Raw genomic sequence first — 24,054 nt, forward strand, 5'->3', positions numbered from 1 at the left:
ATAAAAAACATTAAATCAGAAAGAGTCTCCTCTTTCTTTTAAGGCTTTGGTTCCTTCACTTGTGGGAACGTTAAGATGAGCACAAACACCTTGGTAATTATAAAAAGCCACACCTTCTTTAGTAAGGCCATGTCTAGTTTACTCTGGTGAATCAGTTATTATGATTTGCAGTTTAGGGTAAATTAATTTTGGCTTAAAACCCGTTTTCTTACCGGCTTTATACATTCGACATCCAGGCAGGCTTGATGTGTGACTACATTATTATAATAATACAATTAAAATTATTATTCTTTAAAAGACCACATATGAGCACATAAATCTATCAGTGTAAAATTAAATGATTATGAAAAAATATCAGCTGTGCCAGAACCCTCAAATGTAAATATCACCCATTACCCCGAGAATTCCCTCATGGCTGTTGTGTGGATTATGTGGTTTGGTCTGTGGAGTTTAACAATTACATAATGCCCCCAGTGTAACAACAGCTGAAGTGTCTGGCTTTAAGAGCCTCAAACAATAAATTATATGGGTGGAGTTAACAGAATTTGAAGGATGTGTTGCTTATCTGCCCAGAAGCATTTCAAACTCTGTAGCCTCAACCTAGATGGGTGTGAGACGTGAGCAAGGTTTGACACCAGTGACTATGACAAATGACTAATAATGAACTCAGATTCTCGGATTTAGTGATCTTTCATTAATTATTGGTCCCTTTATAGCCAGAGGAGGTCAGCTTTATTGACACTGTTAGGGGCATTTACAAAGAGATAATTTCACATTCACATATAAAATCTTTACAAAATGTAAACACATCACTGCTTAAGACACTGTCCCTGGTTTTATAGCAAACTTAAACACTAAAAATAGAAAATCAAATGTTTTTCAATTAAATTTTTTCTACAGCAATTTCAGTGCAAAATAAAATCTAATAAAGCAAGCTCAGGGTACCGCATTGCAGGCATAGATCAAATTGACATTAAAAAGACATTTGACAGCAGTTGAAAGTAGCAAATCAAAAACGTGCGACAATGACAATCTGGCTGCTAACATGTTACATCTTAACCTTCACCTCTTTTTCCTTACACCTACAAAGCAAAAGTAATCTTATACTTCCATATACAGGTCTAGTGCATGTAACTTTTTGTTGAAACATTATAAGGATCATGAATAAAAAGAATCTCTTTGTGAAATGAAAGGGATGCTGCTCAGCCTGAGAGCATTTTTGTCCCATGGAGGACTTGCAGGTGAGTTACTTCGGTAAATGACTTTCAGAGATCAGTTTAGGCTTTCTTGTTAATTGATGCCACGGTGACGTCATTCACAAATGAGGACTTAGTCATCCCTTGCTGCAAGACAAATAGTTAAATGTAAATCAAGTGTTCAACCTCAGTAATTGTGCTGAATATGCAGTAAGTGACACATTGACAAACCCATGAACTAAGCTGCACTCACACCGAGGTGAAGTTTAACGTAATGCTACCCTCATTAGCGTTGTAATACATCATGCTAATATGCCGTCTTACATGTGCAAACACAGGCCTGTAAGTGTTTCCTCGAACCTGAGCTACTGGATTCCTCACCTTTTATCACTTTAGTTTCATTTCACTGGGCTTTTTCTGAGAACAATGCCTAATCCTTTCTCCCTCTGTTTCTCACAAATACCTGACACAGGTGTGGACTTTTTAGTTAAAAGGCAGGCAACAGTGAGGACACACCCAAACCCTGACAAATCTTGGCACTCGGAGTCAAACTTCGACTCACCTTTTTCAGGAAGCTCTGAAAATCTTTTTCTGACCAGAGGTTGTAGAGAAGCAGGGCTGCAGCTTTTTGGGATTTGGGGAAATATCTTAATGAGAGGGAAAACAATTGTTAAAGATCAGTTTGGACTTGTGGAAATCTAACATGAAGGAAAAATATAATCCCTGATGAGTCATAGGTATCCCCATATCTTGAGTAATTGTATCTAGTACATATGCAGGCACATTCTCTGTCTCTGCTCACATGTAATCTTACCCGTTTTGGCTGAGATCATTCAGTGAGTTTATCAGGTTGTTGTTTAACAGGCGCTTGCCCATCTCAGGGTCTTTCATAAGCAGGCAGTTGGATGTTTGGCAGGCCATGGCTAGGGTGTCATCAGACTCACACCCTCCCTTGGTACCTGTGCTGAGGATGCCAAGCAGCTCCGGGAGGGCTTTACGAGCTTCAGTAACAAGGCAAACAAAACTTACTGGCTGTTTAATGCAAGCAACCACTTGTATAACTGCAGTTGTTAAATAATTTCAAGGTAATGACCCAAAACTGTGATCTTATTACTGTAGATGTTTAATCAAATGAATGTCTAAAACAAGCAGGTGATATTCATTTTTCTTCAAATGAAGAGAAAATACTTGCACCTGCTTCTTACCTATGGCATTTTGCAGGTTTGGGTTCTTGGTCAGGTTTCCCACCAAAGCCACTGTGCTCCTCTGCAGGTTCACTTTGTTTGACTTTAAAAGGGGACTGATAACTTGCAGGCCATTCACTTTCTGCACAATGATCTGGCTCATTACATTAGACACCTGTGAATACAGAAACCATATAAAGCCCATAACTCAGAAAACCCCAGAAGTGCATGCATAGATATCAATAAAGCAAAGCAAACAAAGTTGACCAGGTAGAAAAAAATTTTACAATAATAATTTAAAGGTAATCCAGACTTGTCTCCAGAACAACTGCACAGGGTTTTTGTTTGTCCTGATCAGTATGTAATGGCACAATATATTTTTTCTTACAATGCCTTCATGTGCGGTGAGATTCTGCAGCACTCCACAACAAGCTTCCTGTGTTTCTTCTTGCTGGCTAGAGCCAAGCAAAGACAGGTAACTCTGCAGAGTTTGGGAGTGAATCAGCCAGCCTGCCCCAGTAGGTTGTGGATCCTCAACGACTGGAAAGTCAAAGTGGAGCTGTATAAGAAAGAAGACAGATCATCCTCAACATGTAGCTATTACAGAACATACTTTTAAAGAAATGCTGAATTTCCATGTAGGATTTTTGGAAACATAAGATACATCTGAATGATTTGTAACACAGTGTCCTATGGTGTTAGTTGCAAACATGCAACACATTAAGGCCTGACACGTGTTTTACATTGTGTAAAGATTTAACACAAAATAAAAGTTAACACCTTTAGAAATCAGGGCACAAAGTCTCACTCAAAGCTTTTGAAAAGCTGGAATGTTACTGCAATTGTCCCACAGCAATAGGATTAATAAAATCCACACTGACATGTACTGTCTAGACAAAGTGACAGGTACTTGTGGATACTGTCTACAAGTATTTCTGATACACCGTTATGATTAAAAGTATTGCTTGGGCATTGGTATGTATATTTGTCTCTGTTGTGCACCTTCCTCGTCTCACCTCCTTTTCGGGTGATTTGCTCTGTGGACTGAAGCAGCCGATGGGGGCGGTGTCGCTCTGGCTGTGGCTCCTGTTGACAGTCTTGGCCAAAGCTGTGATCCTGCTGAACAGAGCCGGAGCCTCGGCCTCCAGCTGGAACGTCATGTTGTGCAGGATGCACACACAGTTTTCTACAGACTGTTTCAATGAGTACAACACACAACAAAAGGGCACATTTAACATAGGCTAATAGTAACATGTGTGTACTGGGTGTGCTCTACCTTTACTTGATGTATCCTGACAAATATATAAAATAATGACTTCTTCAGACAGTGGACAGTGAAAGGGTAACACTTCTGCTAATGCTCAATAATGTTCAACGTTTGGTAAGCACTTTAAGTAAGCGTAAGTGAGTTCTGATTTAAAAAGATGGTCAGCTGAAACTCATAACAAACAGTGCATAACAAAGTGGACCCTATTTTTCCATGTTTTGGGTCTATGTGATGTGATGTGATTAATGGGGGCAACATTTTTTGATCCAGGTGGTCCAGTTTTGAATGAGCGGCCATTCAAAGTACATCCACTAAAGTGCTTGTTTTTGCCCCTGACAGGTTCAGATTGTTTTCACAAGTGTCTGACACCATGTAACCCTACAGAGATAGAACTGTTTTTACAGATTAAGATCCTTTTTGTTTAACCAGAAACAGTCGCTATCTCACTTTCGTCAGAGCTGCCAGACTCCCTTGACAAAAACAATAATTTTATCTCTCTGGTGTACCCGTTTAGCAGAAAACAGAACATCACCACATCATGACTCAGCTGTGCCTCAGCAAACCATAATAGAGAGCCACATAATAGCAAAGTCTGGTTAAAAATATTTTTTGTTCATGTTCTGCATGAAGGTGTGACATGTGCATGTTGTTGAAGGAGAAAGTGAGTGAAGTATATACAGACAGAAAGACAGAGTGCAGGATTAACATGCAGTATAAATAAACAGTGTTTTTTTCCCTCTCTTTTACCTTATCATCTGGTTTTCCTGCTTCCACACAGTCTTTAATGTAATTGACCAAAGAGTCGACCAAACCTCGACATCTTCTCATCGCCTGTCTGTTGTTCTGCTTCGCGCTGCTTAGGTTTCTGTTGAGGATAAAATAAGATGTTAAACAATATTTAAGAGTATACAGACACATCAATGGGATCTTCTTGGCAAACATGTGTAGTGTATTTTATAAAGATCATAGCCACTGCTGGTTGTGTGGAAATATAAGTACACTATGCAGCCAAGGTTTCAAGGAGTGATTTAAAAGAAAATCTCAGACTTAATTAAATTACCTCGCCTTAAAAGTAAACAGTAGTAATCTTGTACAGTCAAGGAAATGAATAAAATAATTCAAACAATTACAGCTTTCCCAGAATGATAAAAGGAAGTCACACCCATGAGTTTGCTGATGTAGTACAGAAGGAGAACTTTTATTATGCTAATGTCACCTGTAACTGTGGACAGATTGATGATGATGTAAAACATTTACATTCACAATTACAACTAGAACTGCAAAAAGTTGTAAGTGGGGTCCATGCCCCCCGGCGCAAGCCGCGCCCCTCGCCCAGCGTGGGCTGCATGAGTCAACCCGGGCGCCCGTGGTGAATAAATGACCAGAGTTTGAAATTAAAGGGACTTGAGGTTACGGAGATATAAAATGAATATATGTCTATCGACGTGTTACTTGATATACGATTAATAGCGCCACCTAGTGGCCGATTGGCACCAAATTTCATGCAGCCCCTCCCTAAGTCGTGCCAGGTAAGAGTTTGGTGATCATTGTAAACCAAAGATATCACATCCTGTTTTTTAGCGTTTTTTTCAAATATTTGTTAGTTTATAATTGGGATGTTTTTTGTCAAATCAAAATTTCCTCTACAAACTTTCATCAGCTTGGACCAAAGATGGTCCGTGCCAAGTTTGATGCCAATCAGAGTAGCAGCTTTGGAAGAGTTAATTAAAATTGGTTTTTCAGTTTTTGCGATTTAGCGAAATGAAAACGTCATCGCACAAAGGCGTGTCCTATACCATATGAATCAGTAGTATCCCCCAAACACGTAGGCGTAAGGTTTATGGATGTGCGATTTAGTAGCACGTAGTTTTGAAGCAAAATGTCCCTTGGTTGAAATTCCCATTCAAATGGGTGTCATCAGTGCGGTGAACGTTAGTCCATGGAGTGAGGGGACCATCCTGAACAATTCGGTTCAACTTTCATGTCAATGCGACTTGTGGTTATAGAGGAAAACATTTTTCAGGTTAAATAGTGCCACCTAGAGGTGAGTTGCACCAAATTTCGCACAGGCCCTCATGGGGGCGTCCCACATTATTGCTCCAAATTTGGTGTCGATCAATCACGTAATGCTGCCCGAAGAGCTAAATAAAATCTGTGCAAAATCTCTGATGATGCTGTGTACTCCACACCCCTAAACATCATGTTCCCATCCTGACGCAATGTAAAAACACTGAGAGTGCGGGACAGACAGTACTAGTAGTGAACTAGTAATTTACGGTATCGTCCAGCATGTCTTGTAGAAATAAAAAATGTATTTACTGTTTGGTCCAGAGTTGGGCTACACATAGACAATAAGATCCTAAACCTTATGAGAGCTAAAGCAAAGACGCTGACATACTATCAGGTGCACTGATAAATGATATGCTTACCTTAGACATCCGGTGGCATGAAAGAAGACCTCGGGGTCTTGGCTATCACTGTTGGTCAAGCTGGGACCTGTTGTGTAAGGCAGGATCACACGCTCCACTAAGACAGGCAGAGCACTCTTCAGTAGGTCTGGCTTCAGGCTCTCTGCAGAGGACAAATTCCACAGGAGACCTGGAAAGAAAATGAAAACCTCAGTTGTTTAAACAGCACACTGTCACTGCCTGTGGTTAAAAAAAGAATTTAAATAGCGTGTTCATTTTTATAGGCTTAAGGTTTGTGTACACAATCACATTTTAATTTCAGGAAGTAATTAAGTAAGTGTTGGCCTGATAACAGAATTAAAACATGGATGGATGGATAGATGGATGTTTGTTAAATACAATCACAGTTAACATTTAATATATTTGCATCTGAATCAACATCTAGCTCTATCACCACAACAGTAACAAGGTGATTTTGGCAATATGCTTCAAATGCTAATAACTCATAGAATGGCAACAGCGAAGAATATCAGATTTTAAACAGGTTATAACATTATGTTATACTACAACACGAGTGGCTCTGACTTGTTTGCATGATTTGGTTTTCATGATTGCATATTTCTGGGTTAAGTTGTACCTGTCAGCTGTTTCTGTATCTCTAAAGAGTCTGTATCTTTGAGCAGAGAGACAGCCTCTGTGATGCCACCGCAGCGATGTATCACTTCCTTGTTATTGTTGCTTTTAAAGGACAGGTTGCGGAGGGCAGCCAAGGCTGTCTGGTTGACTGCTGAACTGGGGCTGTGCAGCAGACCCACCAAGGGAGGGATCCCATTGAACTTCAGCACCTGCGACACAAGAGGGCTTCAGGAGTTAGTACAGCTGAGGGACCCAATAATTTCACACAACCAAATTATAGGTATTGATCCCATATGAAGCCTATATTTTTCAAGACGGATTACAATGAATTAAACAATACTTCACTTTGAGAAATGGCAGGTAAAAAATAAAAAATAAAAATGTACCATACAATCAGATTAACTGGGAGAAAGCAGGCAACTGCCCAGGGGCCCGAGACCCTTAGAGATCCCAGAAAAAAAAAAACAGGTTTATTGTTGCAATGTTAAAGTTATAATCAAACCATGTTTTTGATAATATTTAGGGTCAGCATTTTTTTAGCAACAGCCATTCAATGTAATTTCATCGTGTAATTACCTTTTTACAGTATGTAATAATTTTCATTGTTAGTGGTGGAGTCTGCCATTCCTGCACGGGATTCAAATTACAGATCTACACGAGTGACTCACAGGAAATCTCATATTATATCTCACTGATTTCAGCTTCATTGTTTACTGTTCATTCTCATCAGAGCAGTATTAAGTTGCAACTAATGCAAACCCAACGTTTCCTAAGGCTGCCACTGCTGCACTTTTAAGCCCTCATCTAGCAAACAGGGTGACTTTTATTATTAAAATAACACGTTTGATTGGCTGTGCTGTAAACACATCCAACAGTTGCACTGTTTTATACCAGTGACAAAGAAACTGGGAGAGTTTGCTGTAGTGTTAAACTGCACTTCCTGTTACCACGGTAACAAGGGGTGTAGCCAAATCAAGCAAGACCATAATATTAAGGATTATAACTTTAAAGGGTATTTACATCCCAAAATTATCCACTCTGTTTATTGCAGTTAATGTTACTGTTCATCAGCACGAAATATCTTGGTTTGTTGTTGTTGTTGTTGTTGTCGTCGTCATCGTCGTCAACACCACTGCAGAAGAGTAAATGTTCATGTTTGTTTTTCCGCTTGCGGTTAGGCTTGCCAACATTAACAGAAGCTCTATGTGTGAGAGGCACAAACTGAGGCTAGCCAGTTTATCCTCGGCCTGGCTGCTGCTAACACAGTCAGTGGCTGTACGTAATATTATGTAAGACCTTGGAGTCTTGCCTGATTTGTCGCAGTTAGGGAGGGGCGAGAGAATTCGGCTGAACCAAACTACCAAATCCAAGCAGACACATGAAAGCTAATTTGGAGCTGAAAAGGTGTGAAAAAGTGTTTGCCCCATTCCTGATTTCTTGTTGTTTTGCATGTTTGACACACTGAAATGTTTCAGATCATCAAACAAATTGAAATATTAGACAAAGATTACACAAGTAAACCCTGAATTGTCCTTAGGTGTGAGTGTGAGTGTGACTGGTTGTCTATGTGTGGCCCTGCAATGGATTGATGACCTGTCCAGAGTGTACCCCGCCTTTTGCCTGATTTCAGCTGGGATTGGCTCCAGCCCCCGCGACCCTGTATGCAGGATAAGCAGTTGACGATGTATGGATGGGATTACACAAGTAAACAAAAAATGGAGATTACTGCCACACCTGTTCTCTTAAAGAGGACCTGCCTGACAAAGTGAAGTAGACCAAAAGCTAGACATCATGCTGCGATCCAAAGAAGTAAGAAAAACAAATGAAAAACAGTAATTGAGATTTTTCAGTCTGGAAAAGGTTATATAGCCATTTCTAAAGCTTTGGGACTCCAGCGAAACACAGTGAGAGCCATTATAAACATGGAACAGTGGTGAACCTTCCCAGGAGTGCCCGGCCAACCAAAGTTACCCAGAGAGTACAGCAACGACTCATCCAAGTGGTCACAAAAAACACCCACAACAACATCCACAAACTGTGCTATATTACGTATATATACACGGCATTTCTGTACATTTACAGAAAATCTTGAGTTAGGTACAGAATAGGCATTCAATAGCAGCTTCCTAAACAGGTTGATCTGGCCATCATCAGTGAGACTTGATGAGGAATATTTTACTTCAAAATTCATTTTCAAATTCAGCACACATATGTACACATACAAATGCATAAGAATTCTTCATTGGAGTTTTTACTTGGGGTGAGGAGATAAAGACATTATTTTCCTTTTGGCTGGAAAATATATTAAAAGGTATTTCCTCCACCTTTTATCAAGTGCCACTTCTCAAAATGTTCCCACTGAATCTCGGGTTAAATTTACAAGAAGTCTAACAACATGAAAAGATAACAAGACAAACCACCTCCTCTTTAGCCTTGTCGTCAATGAAAGTGTTGTGCTGTATGTAGGAAGCGCCACAGTGCTGATATGTCTCGTCGTTGTTGGAAAGATACTCCACAGCCTCCTTCATCGTGATATCAGCAACTCCACTGTTGTCATTTGCCCTGTAAGAAAAGAAAATGCAATCAATAACGCTATTTAAACACACTGAGAGCATGCACGAATAATTTGTTCATTGAAGCATTTTATTCATGTCATTTGAAATTAAGAAAATGAGGAATGTTTGCTAGAGAAAAACACATTTTCCCACTCACCAATCTACTTTGCTCTTCGGATCACACTTGGTAACAGGAGGCTTTGGAGGTGCACTGTCAACTTGGCTGCATATGAGCTGGGTGTTTGTTTTGGTCTGACCTGTGCCATTCATAGTGTACAGAGGCTGGGATGCGGTGCTCGTGAAAAACTGACAGTTGGCTCTTTCAGCCCTGCAGGTGCCCCTGTTGGAAAGGAGTCTCTGTGGAGGAACAGAGCGTTTTGGCATGGAGCGCAGCCAGGCCATATCAGGCTCACTGCGGCTGGTGTTGGTTTGACCAACCGCCATGGAGCCGACAGGGGCGTAACTCCTCTCATACTGATAGGTAGAAGCTGCTGTGTTCCTCTTCACACTGGATCCCTTAATATTGTTGACTAACTGCCAGTTGATCGGTTTCTCAAGGATGAGCTGCAGAGCCAAAGAATACATGTGTTTGTAATGAAAAATAATATTGAGATAATCATTTCACCAGCAACTAAACAAGGAGACAGATTGACTGACATGGAGCTGGTAATGGCAATTCAAATTGTGAAAGAACTTTCTGATGTGCAGCATTGCGGTTTTAATCATACAAATGCCTGGCAGCCTCTATGGGAGAGGCTGGTGAAACACTAGACAGAAAGACTCTGGAAGGATCTGGAAATAGGCTTTTGTGGAAGAAAGGGGAGAAAAGTCAACTGGTGACAAAACATTTTGAACCCCCTGATTCTTGTTATTGGTATCAGGCCCCCATAATATGGTATATACAGTGCCGTTCTAAACTGAAAAAGAAAAGTAATGCTATCATTGGTGTTTCTTTCTGCAACAGTATCAAATAGTCGTGAAATATAACACCGTCGCTTTGTTTTTGTTTTTTTATCAGCCCTATCAGTCAGACTAAAATACTGAGTGCTGAGGCCTGGAGTAAAGATTAACCCCATGCAACCTACTCTGCATTTAATGCATTCATTTTAAAGTTGCAATAATTAGGTGATTGATTAACTATTTAAAACACTCGTTTTAGGTATTTTTCAATCAAAAATGCCAAATGTTTAGAAATGTGAGGATTTGCTGCTTTTCTTTGCCATATATGATAGTAAATAAAATATAAAATGAGCTATTTCAAGACACAACCTTGCCATGAGCATAACCCTAGAGTGTTATTAGAGGACATTTTAAGAACTTTTTTTCTTTTGTGACTCTTCAAAATGTTTTGTTTTTATGTTGCAAATCAAGATCAATGAAGTTACTATACACTTTAATATGGTAAAAACAAAAGTGTACACACACACACACACATATATATATATATATATATATATATATATATATATAAACTTGAAAGAATATTTTATAAGAACATTTATAACATGGTATACACACATGCAGTTCAGCGCACACACAAGCCCCCTTCACTCAGCTAGTTGTGTGTTCTCAGAAACGTGCTGAGATGCATTTAGTTAGTTTTAATGCTTGCTGAAGTTACCAAATATGGTTCTTCACAGATAAAAGGGTTAATAAAACATTGTGTGTAATTTGTTGCAGAGTTGAAAATTAAAACTCCTCCTCAGATTGATATGGCCCTGCATCAGACTCACACCTTTATGACAACACTGTGATGATGTCAGTGGCAGTTAATGGAGTGATATAAAAAGATAAGCGCCATAACTCACAGCGTTAGACAAGCCATTCCCTGAGAAGGCACTACCATTAGATGCATTGGACTGTGACCTCAAAGCATCGCCGAACACACTGTCATTTACAGGACCTAAGGAGAAATGTGGAGGGTTATCAGCTGCAATGTCATATATGTACAGTACATACCTGAGATCAGTGTCATTGATTCACTGCTTTTGTTAAGGATAAACAAACCCTGTCGGCAGGTCTGAGCTTTGGTTTAATGATTAAAGAAACTACCCATGTGGTATTAAAAGAGGTACTAAAGTCCTAAAACTATAGAACCTGAAAGCCAGCCAACACTTAGACTGGTAGATAGCAGGAGGAAATCAAATTTAAACATAGAGGTATTTTGAACATTTTTGAAACACAAATTAGTTATAAGTTAAAATGTTATTTCCTGTGAATTTCATTTAAACGGAGCAGTGCTTTGAAGGAAAGATAATCAACACCTGCTTAACACACACATTGTGTCTCTACCATAGGTATCATTTACACTGGGGACACTGGGGACATGTCCCCACTATATTTTGAAAAGACTGATTTTGTCCCCATGACTTTTTGAAAGCATTTATTAAATTTTTTCTGAAAAATATATAAAATAAATGAAGACATTTCCACTCTAAATTGGAGCAGAAAATGTCTCCAGAATGCAGGAAGGAAGTGTTTAATGCTCAAAATCTGCTTAAACGTATGCCCCCAGACCCCCACTCACATATTTCAGCATTTCATACGAAACATGCTAAACCCCCATACAATCCTCCTGGGTTGTATCTACGGCCCTGGTTTATTGGCTGCTCTTACTTGTTGGAGATAAAGAAGTAGATCCACTCCTGCTGCTGGGCCGCCTCGACTTGGTCCTCCTGATAGTTTGCACTTGTTCCAGGACGCGCTGTTGGCCTGATCGGTACTGATTAACGGAAGGCACAGCCAGCGACGTGTCGTCCACGTTTTCAAAGGAAATGACTGATTTCAGCGGATCCAGACTCGTCATTTTTTTAAATGTCCTGGTGACCCAACAACAATGCCCAAAGGAGGCTTGTACTGTGAGCGGCGGATTGTCTGTTGTCTGAGGCCTTAAAAGCGCACCTTGCCCTGCCCTGCCCTGCGCAATTTGACCGCGCCCATGCAGGCAAAATAAACGCCTACAAGACTGAACTGCAGTGTGGCATTAACTCGCTCACTCTGTGCACTTTCTCTTACTTGTCTTAACAAATACCACTCCGTTAATAGGGCACCTGGTTTACCTGGTCAAAGTATTCCCCACGGGCAAAACGGTTTCGGGAAGTAATGGAAAGTAACAGTTATCTCAAGTACAATTCAGGGTACTTGATGCTACTGCTATTTTTTATTTCTACTCCAGATTCACAGAGGTAAATATTCCACAGTAGCCTACTCCATTATAATAATTTGACTGCATGTATATTTCAGATAAAACATGTTGAGCTTATAAAACATGTGCATTAACCTATTTAACCAACCCACCAATTTATAAACTAGTTAGCCCCACCTCCACCAGCTACATAAATAACTGCCTACAAATTATTATGTGTTAGTAAAGCTAATCTAATGGTATCAGAGATGGAGGAAATAATCTAATTCTATAGTAGGCCTACAAATACAAAAATGTAAAAACACTCCATCACAAGTAATGTCCTGTACGGTCCTGTAAAACTACAGTAGCATTAAGAGTAAAAATGTACAAAAAGTATCAACAGTAAAAAATACTCCTTCTGCAGTAAAATGTCCCCTTGGTTGAAGTGAAACTACTTTTACATACTTGCTATGTGCAGTTAGGTACAGTATAAATAAAAAAATGTAACAAAATATGTTACATTGAAAATGTGTCTTAACAAGCAGTAGAATTTTTCAAAGGAACAATTATTAAAATAACAAATAATATTAAGGATAATAATGTGATAATTAAGTAACTTTATACAAACAATAATGGTTCTCCGTTTGTTGCATGAGGAAATAAATTTAGCTGCAATGATATGGCAATAAGCAGGAAAGTTTCTGTGTCTGATTTAGCTCTTTCTTGCACACACACCTGTTTGGAGCAGGTTTTTAGTCTTTCATCTGTTACTACTGTGGAATGAAGTTGGTTCAATATAAACTAGGCCTGTACTGTGTGTGTGTGTGTATGTATTTATATATATATATAAAATATTAAAAAATTCAAAGTAGCTTAGATGTAATTAAGCTACCTTTGCCATGTGGCTGTAGCTTAGCTTGCTACATTTCACTGGGGGGTAGCTTCTTTGTAGCTTAATTTAATTTAATGTAAAGAAGCTAGTAGCTTAGCTCATTACATTTTCCAAGTAGCTTGCCCAACACTGGCAACAAGTTAATGAAGTCTTCATGTCATCATGTTTTCAAGTCATGCAAAGATAATATAGGCTACAACAATTTTTTTTCTGCCATTTCACAATTAAGGACTCTAACTACAACTAATCAAACAAAACACTGCACAATCAACACACAAAATAGACTTGATTAGGACATCCAGTATAAGGAGACGAACACAAAAAGCCTGTAGAGGCGTAAATGTGGATTACGGTGAAGTGAGTTTACCCTCCACTACAGCTTTCAGACCTGTTCACAGCAGGTTGTTTCCTCCTTACCTGCCACTATTTGCATTAGGTGTAGGGAAGTGTAATTTACATATGCCATATTTATTTATTATATATTATTTATATTTGTGTCATAAAGTCAGACATCCTTGTGTAATGCTACTTACATATTACATTTTCTTTCAATTGTGACAAAGCCAAACACATTTTTGTGTTTTGGTTAATGGAACTGAATGTGATTTCATTTTTACATGATGTGAATTAAACATACTGATGTAATTTGCACTGGGGAAAAAAAGAAAACTTGAATTGCACCACACCCATGGGTGCTCTTGCCCTGAGGGCCTACATGTGCCAGCTGGCATGTGGGATCTGGCAAATTTGGCTCTCAATTGCACTCACATGTTCTGTCACCTTCCTCTTGTAATTGCGTACAAGAGCCAGTTTGGGTTTTAGTTGGAAGGTTCATCTGTCTTATGTACTTATATTGCTCTCTAGTGGTGAATGTGTAGACCTGGGCCCGTATTTATCAAGCTTCTCAGAATTATTCAGAACACTGCTAAGAATTGACTTGACTAAAATACATTTGGCTCAAAGCTGCGCTTAAAAGTTAGTTATCTAGCATCCCAGTCCTAATTTGAGTGAAGCGAAGGACTAAATCGTAACTGTCAGTCTTGGAGCTCATTCACGACACTTTGTTGTGCCGCAAACGGCATTTTGGCAAAGAAACGAAGTGTCATCACCACCTTCAATTCAGCTGAAAACGTATTGCTGCGTAAAGTCCGTGGTGAGATGACGTCCCTCACCAACTCACTGACAAAGTTGATGCCTGCTCTGTCCAAACGATACTGTATAGTTAACTGCACATCGTCAAATAATCCAGAAATATTATTCTTCTCCTGAAAGATTTGCGCACATCTCCACAGTGCAATCACAAGCACCTGGCAACTCCTAACCACTTGAGGAACCTCTGGAGCAGTCATAAATAACCAAGTGATTCTTAGCTGTAAGAAATTTGATACCTTGCTTTAATACCTTAGTTTGAAAGTAGGAGTAAATTTCATCAATTCTCAGCAAGACTAAAATAACACTTTGAGAAGCTTGATAAATACTGGCCCTGGTGTGCATGACTGAACACTGTCTGCAGAAGCCACAGTAGTCAAGAGGCATGGGAATAAAGTCTTTATTATTGTTTTCTTAATCATGCACATCACAATTTCCAACTGATGAATCAACATCAGGTATCATCTGAAATTCTGTGACTTTTCAAATTAACAACTACAAAATACTTTTCAGTCATTGAGGTGAAATTTAAGATTTAAAAATGATCATGTCACCGTTAGGTTCTTGTGGAGTCATAACACTCTTACAGAGTTATGGAACATTAAGCAATTTCCTAGCATCATACAAAGGAAGTGGTTTATCTGATTAGTCAAGTAAGTGCACTGCACACTAAATACATATAAAGCAGTTTTATACTTTTCTACAGAACGTGATGTTTTACAAAACATGTCATAAAAAGTAGGTCAAAGTTAAGAGTATATATATAGGACATAATACCTTCAGCGCATTCCCACTGCTATACTAGGAGTAAAATAAAGAGGAGGTTGGATTGTCTCTATTATAAAAGATACTTTCTCAAGTGCAAGACGGTGAACATGACAAATGAGACATGCAGATAGCGTTTGTCCCTTTTCCTACAGTATAAATACAGTTAAAGGTCTTAACTGGCGCATGAGGATCTTTAAGTGCTACTGGAAGCTTTTATCGGTTATCTGTCCTGCAGCAAACAATACTGACCAAATTGTAAATCTACAACCTTTGGAGTGTCTGTGTCTTACATGAGGTGGAGACCACATGGCTACTTTCTATGACCTTGTGGTGGACTCACTCAAAAACAGAAACAACTGGTCCTGCTGAAATACTGGTTAGTGGAATGCAAGTTGGAGTCTTTTTAAAAACACAAATGGTCACATTTATGACCTTTACGAACAGCAGTCATAAAGAAGTATCATACTGTGTAGATGGAAGCATGTTTGTTGAAGTGCATAGAGGGAAACCTAGGGGTAAAAAGGCTAAAGATGTGTATATAAAAAAATACAAAAATGTCAAAGCATGTGTCCTGCAATACTTTCAGAAACACCCTTCGAAAACTCCATTCTACAGTGCAATCTCAATCTCAACAGCCTATAACACATTCAGAGAATAAATGACTACACACATTCATCTTAAAGCTCACTTCACAGACTTCTTTCAGAGAGCCCACTTTAACCCAGCTGGCTTCTGCATTATTACTTTGGGCCAAAGGCACTGGGCTCCTGACCCTCTGGGGGCCTCCGCTGGGGGTTGTGGGGCTGAGCCAAAGGAAAACCCCTGAGCTTCTCTTGCAGACTACCTACAGCCAGCCTCATCTGGTCTTCAGCCCCCTGAAGTGATTTCAGCTCCATTGTATAGAAGATGTACAGCAGAGAGGTGGTCAGCAGGATGGCGAAGCACAATGCAGCAAGCAGGTAGAAGGAGGTGCAAGGGAAAGGCTGTTCTGCTCCCAGGGCCAACCAGGGCACTGCAGCGATGGCCAGTTCCAGAATCAGGAGGGCCAAACCCATCACTCCAGTGCGCGTTGCTGTGTAGCGCATCCTCTCAGCGCAGTGCAAACCCACTTTGACTTCAGTACGGGCCTCTGTCACAATGTCGACCAACTTAGCCACCTCCCCTGAAGACATGAAAGAGAGAAGAGGCAAAGAGGAAGTCACAAACCATACAAAAGTTGATGGATGACTTCAACACAAGCAGCATGGGTGTGATTAATAAGAGTCCACAGAAACATTCTAACAATCTACAGCCATTCATTCTCTGCAAGGCTCTAAGCCCCATTCAGACGGGATTAACATTACAACATATCATTAAATATTCAGCAATGTCCTCGTTAAATTTAACTCAGACAGCATTTTAACCATGAAAAAATGACAGGTCATGCGCTGTAATAGATATGGACTTTCAGGACCAGCCAAAAGAGAACACCAGTTCTAACAGCCCATTTGATGAGCTTTTATGGGGTCTTCCGTCATCGTATTAGTTCGCAAATAGGCCTATATGTTCGTGTTAACGTGTTTCCTTCTATCAGACTAGTGGAAACATTCAACTTCCTCCATTTTTCAAAAGTCTAACTTCACACTGAACTGATTTAAAAAAAAGTGGAAGGGTCCGCTTTAAAATAAAAAGGACGTCGGACATGATTTATATTACAGAGGACCAGTGAGTTCTGTAGTTGTTAAAACTGGTAATTATTATTGGGATGGAGGTGAAAAATGACCCAATACATGCTTTGCAAAGGGTTAAAAAAACAGTCAAAATGGGTGCAGTACTTTGAGCTAAAGGCTAACATCAACATATTAACATCCTCACATTGGTGTTAATACTGATGTTTAGTAGGTATAATGTTTACTGTCTTCACCAACTTAATTTAGAGTGCTAACTCTCTTCATAAACCAACGCAGTAAACAAATTAACAATTTGACCTGATGATGACACTAAATGAAAAGTCAATCCATCCAATACTTGTTGAGATATTTTGATGTAAACCACACGTCAACCTGGTGATGGCACTAAAGGTAAAGTCAGGGAATCACCAAAGTCAGTTGGCTACATCCTCTAAGGATCATGAACGTCATTACACAATTTCAAGGCAACCCACCCGTAATCATCGAGGTATTTCAGTCTGGACCAAAGCCACGGGCTGACGGATCATCCAACATTCCTAGCTCTTACCTGCTGCCATGGCTAGTAAAAATACCTGCAGCAGAGTCCTGATTCTTTGATTGCTTGTCCAGCCTGGCCTCAGTTGGAGTGTGTGTCTCTAGCCTAAGTTCAGTTGTCAGAGCTTCATGGTCGGAGTATGGGAATGGATGGTCAGGGACAGAGCCCTTGGTGGTGGACATGAAATCACAACAAATGTCCACTTTGGAAGAACCCTGGCAATAAAAAAAGGGAAATATTCTTTGAGCCACATTGTGAACATGGAGGTATAAAAAATAAAATAAAGAAACAAACAAAAAAAAAAAATCATGTGTGACTTACAAGGCTTACACCCACCTTGAACAGGATATAGTCGATTCGAATTCCCTTCTCAAAGGGAACAAGCTCCTTTTTACAGATAAAAGGGTTGTCTGCTATTAGTGTCATACCATCCTCACACCCCTGCAACAGAAAATTATCTTTTGTTTAAAGTTAAAAAGGAAAATTAATTTTCTTTACAATGTGGCTCTTGTTTTCATAGTGTTGACCATTATTGCAGTTATGGTGAAATTTTACTTGCCATCTTAATTCTTGAGATATGGGGCCACAATGACAGCTGAATACAGCTTTACAGAACTACTTCTGACAAAGTGTACTTAGTGCGGTTGCGTGCGCAAGAAGTTTTAAATTGCCGTAGATGATAAGACCAGACTTCTAGGGTATGGTCACCTTTAATGTATTTTGGCAGACAAATTAATCCTAATATTGGGTAGAATTCTTGTCTCTACCTACATCAAATTTAGCAGTCTCTAAATAGGAGTCACGGAGTCCAGTGTAAGTCCTCAGTAGCCTGTTGCCAAGGTCCTGAGGGTGCATGTTAAGGTCACCACCCAAAATCACCAAATCTGCTTCAGTAGATGTGTATCTATTGGGCATAAAAAATAAATAAATAAAAAAACATCATCAATGACACAACTCAACACCAAGATGGAAATTGAGCTACAAACATCACTAACACCAACAAGGGTGAGGAACTTAGTGTGACAGAAATTCTTGTGAGCTAAGCAACTCTTGTTGTTGAAGAAGGTTTCAGGAAATGTCTTAAGCAGCAAGATTTTTTGAAGCCTGGCCGCAGAGACAAAGGCATCAGCAGGGCAGAGTGAGAACACAGTGTCACACCAAACCAACTCTGGAGGGTGCATCTTAGCAGAGAGTATATAACCTTCATAGAACTATAGAGATCCACTATGTGTCCAAATAAGGGTATTGTTCATCCATCTATACATGTGTGAAGACCCTATTGGATATTAGTTCGAAAACAAGACAATACGCTTAAATATGCAAAAATACGCTGAGTAAAGCAGCGGATACTACATGCGCAGAATTAACAAGCAAAGACACACTACCGAATAAACTGCTGCAGCTCCCAGGCCTGAACCACTCTGTGAGGTAGGTAAGGATCCTTGTCTCTGCAGTACTCTGCATGTAGCTAAAAACAATACAGAGAGACAACAGCATTGATCAATAACCGTATATACACTGAACAAAATCTTAACGCAACAGCCTTTCATTGTGGCCAGCCTAAGGCACACCTGTGCAATACCCATGCTGTCTGATCAGCATCTTGATATGGCACACCTGTGAGGTAGATGGATTATCTCGGCAAAGGAAAAGTGCTCACTAACACAGATTTTGACAGATTTGTGAACAATATTTGAGGGAAATAGGCCTTTTGTGTACAAAGAGAAAGTCTTAGATCTTTGAGTTCAGCTCATTATGAATGAGGGCAAAAACAAAAGTGTTGCGTTTATAATTTTGTTCAGTGTAAATCTCAGGTAAGGCTGAGAGCTGATGTTAGGAAACCTTACATGAGTAACATAGACGTTTGCAGTCAGGGAGCCAATGTTTAAGACAGCCATGCCAACAGCTTTACCTCCGAACCAGTCTCCATGGTGAGCCTAAATATTAGGAAAAACACAAAAAGTTATGAGAGAAAAGGAGGTGAGCTACTCTGCAAAGAGAGGCTGTAACACTAAAGAATCATATATCCACTGAAAACGCCAATCCTTCTCTACACTGGTTGCCTGTACATTTTAGAGTGGATTTAGAGTGATAAATACTACATTTTATGACAAAAGTTTCTACTTCAGTATAAGAGCTGAATTGTTAAAAATGTGTATCTCATCAAGATAACACGACTCATTGACAAAGCTGTGGCCCAAGTGCAGCCCGAGATGATGATAGGCCTCCATTAATAATTCTCAGGTCAAGGCTAAAAACCAGAGGAGATCTGGACTTTGCAGTCAGTGACTCGACTCTGGGACAACCTGCTGGAGGATAGTGGGAAAGCTAGCTCTTTAACGTTGTTTCAAACTTTTAAAATCACATTATTTTAGAAGTGCATTTTCTTAAATTCTTTTTATTCTGTGCATTTGTTTCATCTGTTCAATTGCTCTTTACTTTAATTTTAATAGTTTGATCAATTATTTATATTGTGTTGCACCATGCATCTCTTTTTATGTCTATATGAAGCACTTCATTACTAGTTTTTGAAAAAGTGCTACATGAATAAAATTACATTACATTTATTCATTTAGCCTCTGGAGCAACAATATTAAGTATCTTGCTCAGGGACACATTGGTAGATGGGTCACAGTGGGGGACTGAACCCGGGTCTCTCATACCAAAGACAGGCATCTTATCCATTGCGCCATCGCCACCTCGAGTTGTGAGCTTATCTGCTCAACTGCACTTCACTTTTCATCAAGTCATATTTGAACAAACACTACTCTCTCTGTCTCTGCAGACTTACCATGTACGGATAACCATTCACTGAGTAGCGATAAAGAAATGTATCATGGATTCGGTGTTTGGAGAAAATGGCCAGTCCGCTGCCTATGACTCCACTGCAGAAGGACAGCGAAAGCAAGACACGAGCAGAAGTTCAATGTTCCACACTAAACACCAGCATCAGCAGTACCTGATTATTAATAATTGAAATAACTTACATCCCTGCTTTCCATGTAGATCTACATTATACTATCATAAGTAGGTGTTACCTGTAGTAGATTAGATGTGAGAGCATATCTACTAGAGTTAACATTTTTTGTGAGCTGCAGAGGGGATTAAAGAGGTAGAACCTTTGATTAATCTCAGTCTTGTGCTTTGGTATGGAGGTCAAGAAAGAATTAAGCTCCAGAAGTAAATCCTTATAGGTAAGGCCTATTTTTCAAGTCAATTTTGCAGATGGATCAACGCCATGAAAGTACATTCTTCTGACACTAGGGCACATCAGGAGTCTTTTGAAGATCTGACAACTTACTCATTAATTTTAATCAACAGGTTCAGAAGATTGCACAGCAACTTTGGGATGAGTGTAAAAACACTACCTTTTGAAGTAATGAGAGTGAGGATGACTGCAGGCAAGTTTCTTTTTCAAGGAGAGATAGTCTTTCTCACTCCACACCTGAAAAAAAAGCAATCACATGAAAAGTACAATACCAGGCATCTCTTTATAATTAATATTATTCACATGGGTTTATAAAAATATGTATTACTTACTCAGATTAGCAACTCTACTTTATAAAATATATTTTAAGATGGCTTCCACCAACCTCTTGCAGTAAGACAATATCATGCTCTTCCTTGCACAACATTTCTCCAATCATGGCATAGCGCTGAGAACAGTGTCTGCTAATGTAATGGATCCCCCTGAAAAAAGAATGTATGTGGACCCTGTGTCTTTGCATACACATCCCAAGACAAAAACAAACAAACAAACAAACAAACAAAGCTGTTGCAGAATCACTACGAATCACTGCCACTGACCAGCAGTTCAGAGAGAAGACCCGTACACTGACAGACTCTGCGTTAACCATTGTGGTAGATCAGTGGATCAGTAGATATGACGATGGAGGGTCAGATGAGGTGAGATGACTGGGACAGCTCCTAATGCAAAACATAAAAGTCACTGTTAGATGTTGTTGTCTGAGCTCGAGTTTTGATATCCAATTCCATATTTACACTTGAGATGGAATGTCTGGGTGAACAAAAGCGTCCAGTGTATACACATAAGTGCAATTTGAGAATTTGGACAACTGGATCTTGTAGACCAAGGACTATATGTTGTTTTTAATAATGTTATATCTGAGCTGGCCGTGGCAGGCTTCACTGTGTCAAACAGTAAGTGGGAAAATGTTGATTTTTACAAAAAGAGACAAAGAAAATAGAGTTTTCATTCACTCCTTTCTCCTGGGAGTGCAACAACACACCAGCCCCACACAATTTTTCAAATAAAAAAAACTTTACAAACTGATAAAGCACATGATCACGAGTCTCAGAAAGAAGAGTAAATGGAAAAATGACAAATAAACATTAAAAACTGCATGGTAAGCACCAAAAGTGCAAACCCAGCAGAATGTAGCCTGATTATAGTTCCAGTTCTGGACCTTAAAATGTTTTAACTTTCCAGCTAATTTTTACCATTATTATCTGAAAATCTGTAAACTAATCAGATTTTTTGTCTGGTATGCAATACTTGATGTTAACTGACTGTGAATCCATTCCTGTATACTAAAATAATATATTGGCTTCTGTAAAAGTACAGTCAGGTCTGAAAAAAAGCAGCTGTGTTTTGTGTGGTATATATCTAAGCTGAACCTGGTAGGCCTTCACTCTCAGGCAGTGGGAAAATGTTGTTGAACACACAAAGTAAAGAGACGTTTGCATTCACTGATATCTCCTGGGAGTGCAACGATACACCAGCCCCAAACAGAGTGCTGACATAGCTTTGCTCTGTCTGGAGAGAAGAAGGGGAAGCAGCAATGCAGTGAAAAGAATCAAGGGGCTTGAGTGTCAAAAAGAGAAAACATGCAGCATAAATTAAGCATTAACCTAAAAGTTATACACTGCATCTGTGTGTGCATCCAAAACACTAAAGAGACGCTGCATCTCTTAGAAAGGAGTGTAACTACAGACAATAAGTGAGCTAACGTTAGATGTAGCTAGTTATACCGACACTGGACTTTAACCCAAAAAAGGTTTTTGATCAAATTTTGTCACGTAGGTAGACTGCATGTGCCTGGATCCTCCACAGCCAAGTGACTGATTAAGTTCCATGTGACCTCCAGTGCCAATTGTGTGATGGTGTTAGGGAAAAATAAATGCGGAGGTAAAGTGAAGTTAGAATAACGCTAGCTCGCAGACAAGATGGATAAAGTTTTTGCTAAGGTAAATGCTTCGACAGCTAACGTTACACTTGTTAGCCCTCTGAATGCTGTTAGTGAAACCGTTAGAGCTTTATTATGTAACGTTAGCTATAATATAAGAGCGTTAATCACACGAGGTAACGTTAATTTAACCCGTAAGATAAGGTTAACAACAACTGCTGAACAACTCTAACGTTAGCTAGCACTGTGTCTTGTCTCTATAACGTTAATTGTGAAGCTAGCTCCGGTTTCTGTTCACTTGTCACACAAATGTTTTATTCATTAAGTTATTTTAACTCACCTCACGAACCTGTTGACGTCAGCTGAAGTTAACTGTACCGTTTGACGGGCAGTTGTAATGTTTACAATGTCGGCTTTAGGTCCGAAACACTTCCTGCTGGCGTGTTAGCTAATACTATAAAATGAGTTGATTATTAACAAAACAATACATAGCATCTTGGTCAGCACGTCTCAGAAAACGAACACTTAACTTAGCGGTGTTCGGCCACTTCCATTGCTACGTGCCTCTCCTGTCCCAGTGCCCCGGCATAAAGTAAGCTGGGGTAAAAAAACATTTGTTAAGTTTGACCTCCGGTTGTATTTTCCCCTCAAAGTAAAACAGGAACTTCAGCTTCCTCGGTATTTCAGTAAGTCCTGAGCACATGTGTAAAACATATTTCGAATGGGATGTGTAGTAACTGTGTATACCTTTTCATGTTTATACTTTTTTAAAACGTAGTTTCAAATAAAGAATCACTTCTTTTTGTGCACAATTTTAATTTGGAGGATAACTTGACAACCACTTCCGGCTTTAGTGTGGCTCAGCCGCGATTCATTCTGGGAGGTGGAGTTCTTTCAGCCAAACGTTTGGCAAAGGCAATGGTAGCCCACCACAAGGAAAAGTCCTTCATTTAAAACGGGAATTATCAGTAAAATGTACTTCAAGTATCAACAGTAAAAGTACTCATTATTCTCTGTCAATTATGTATTATAGCTATATAAGCTACATTATTAGATTGTCCATGCTGATGCATTATGAATAAAAGTGGAATTTAGCAGTTAGGTAGTGTAGTCCAGTGGTTCCCAACCTTAGGTCCTTCAAAGGGTCACATGGATCAGTCCTTGGGGGGTCCTGAGATGATTATTATGGTAGAAAAGAATTAAAAACAAAGTTCTGCCTCACAAATTTGTATTTGATTTATTTTTAGAGAGGAAATCACTCTTTCATGGAAACATAACAACAGACCCAACAACTGCTTTTTGTAAGGGGTCACATACCAAAAAGGTTGGGAATCACAGGCTTAAACTTTAGCAATGACACTTTTATGTAAAACCGTAATCTGCAATGTAACCAGTAACTACATTATATTTGTCGTGTACATGTAGTGGAGTACAAAGTACAGAATTTCCCTCTGAAATGTGCAATCTGAAAAGTAGAAGCAGAAAGTAACACTCAGGGAACTAATTAGGTAAAGCACCTC

General features: G+C 39.4%; 2 protein-coding genes across 3 annotated transcripts; both read right to left on the minus strand.

Moving 5' to 3' along the window:
• Nucleotides 1-709: 709 nt before the first annotated feature.
• Nucleotides 710-12,112, minus strand: LOC123987284 (plakophilin-1-like). Its single transcript, XM_046076023.1, has 13 exons — nucleotides 11,863-12,112; nucleotides 11,055-11,149; nucleotides 9,404-9,810; nucleotides 9,112-9,253; nucleotides 6,693-6,900; nucleotides 6,077-6,245; nucleotides 4,395-4,512; nucleotides 3,397-3,573; nucleotides 2,769-2,939; nucleotides 2,402-2,555; nucleotides 2,011-2,197; nucleotides 1,759-1,843; nucleotides 710-1,343 (listed from the first exon to the last, which is right to left on the minus strand). The coding sequence occupies exons 1-13, from the start codon at nucleotides 12,050-12,052 to the stop codon at nucleotides 1,278-1,280; spliced, it is 2,169 nt and encodes a 722-aa protein (XP_045931979.1). The 5' UTR covers nucleotides 12,053-12,112; the 3' UTR covers nucleotides 710-1,277.
• A 2,684-nt stretch (nucleotides 12,113-14,796) lies between these two features.
• smpd2b (sphingomyelin phosphodiesterase 2b) lies at nucleotides 14,797-23,115 on the minus strand. 2 transcript variants are annotated; one of them, XM_046075452.1, is made up of 11 exons: nucleotides 22,884-23,115; nucleotides 21,195-21,314; nucleotides 20,981-21,077; nucleotides 20,756-20,832; nucleotides 20,179-20,272; nucleotides 19,235-19,324; nucleotides 18,773-18,855; nucleotides 18,159-18,291; nucleotides 17,724-17,828; nucleotides 17,425-17,602; nucleotides 14,797-16,344 (listed from the first exon to the last, which is right to left on the minus strand). In XM_046075452.1, exons 2-11 carry the CDS (start codon nucleotides 21,242-21,244, stop codon nucleotides 15,923-15,925), a joined length of 1,329 nt encoding a protein of 442 aa, XP_045931408.1. In that variant the 5' UTR covers nucleotides 21,245-21,314; nucleotides 22,884-23,115; the 3' UTR covers nucleotides 14,797-15,922. The 2 variants fall into 2 exon arrangements, with proteins under 2 accessions (XP_045931408.1, XP_045931407.1); XM_046075451.1 differs by having other exon boundaries at nucleotides 22,875-23,115.
• Nucleotides 23,116-24,054: the final 939 nt, after the last annotated feature.

Source organism: Micropterus dolomieu, linkage group LG18, assembly GCF_021292245.1.
Source record: "Micropterus dolomieu isolate WLL.071019.BEF.003 ecotype Adirondacks linkage group LG18, ASM2129224v1, whole genome shotgun sequence".
Lineage (NCBI taxonomy): Eukaryota > Metazoa > Chordata > Actinopteri > Centrarchiformes > Centrarchidae > Micropterus > Micropterus dolomieu.

Coding starts and splice junctions, on each gene's coding strand:
- LOC123987284 (XM_046076023.1), bottom strand. CDS start 12,052: ATGACGAGTCTGGATCCGCTGAAATCAGTCATTTCCTTTGAAAACGTG. Junction 11,150..11,862: donor TACTTCTTTATCTCCAACAA/GTAAGAGCAGCC, acceptor ATTTCTCCTTAG/GTCCTGTAAATGACAGTGTG. Junction 6,901..9,111: donor ACGACAAGGCTAAAGAGGAG/GTGGTTTGTCTT, acceptor CTTGTGTCGCAG/GTGCTGAAGTTCAATGGGAT.
- smpd2b (XM_046075452.1), bottom strand. CDS start 21,244: ATGGTTAACGCAGAGTCTGTCAGTGTACGGGTCTTCTCTCTGAACTGC. Junction 18,292..18,772: donor GAGCTGCAGCAGTTTATTCG/GTAGTGTGTCTT, acceptor TATGCCCAATAG/ATACACATCTACTGAAGCAG. Junction 17,603..17,723: donor TCGACTATATCCTGTTCAAG/GTGGGTGTAAGC, acceptor TTTTATTGCCAG/GGTTCTTCCAAAGTGGACAT.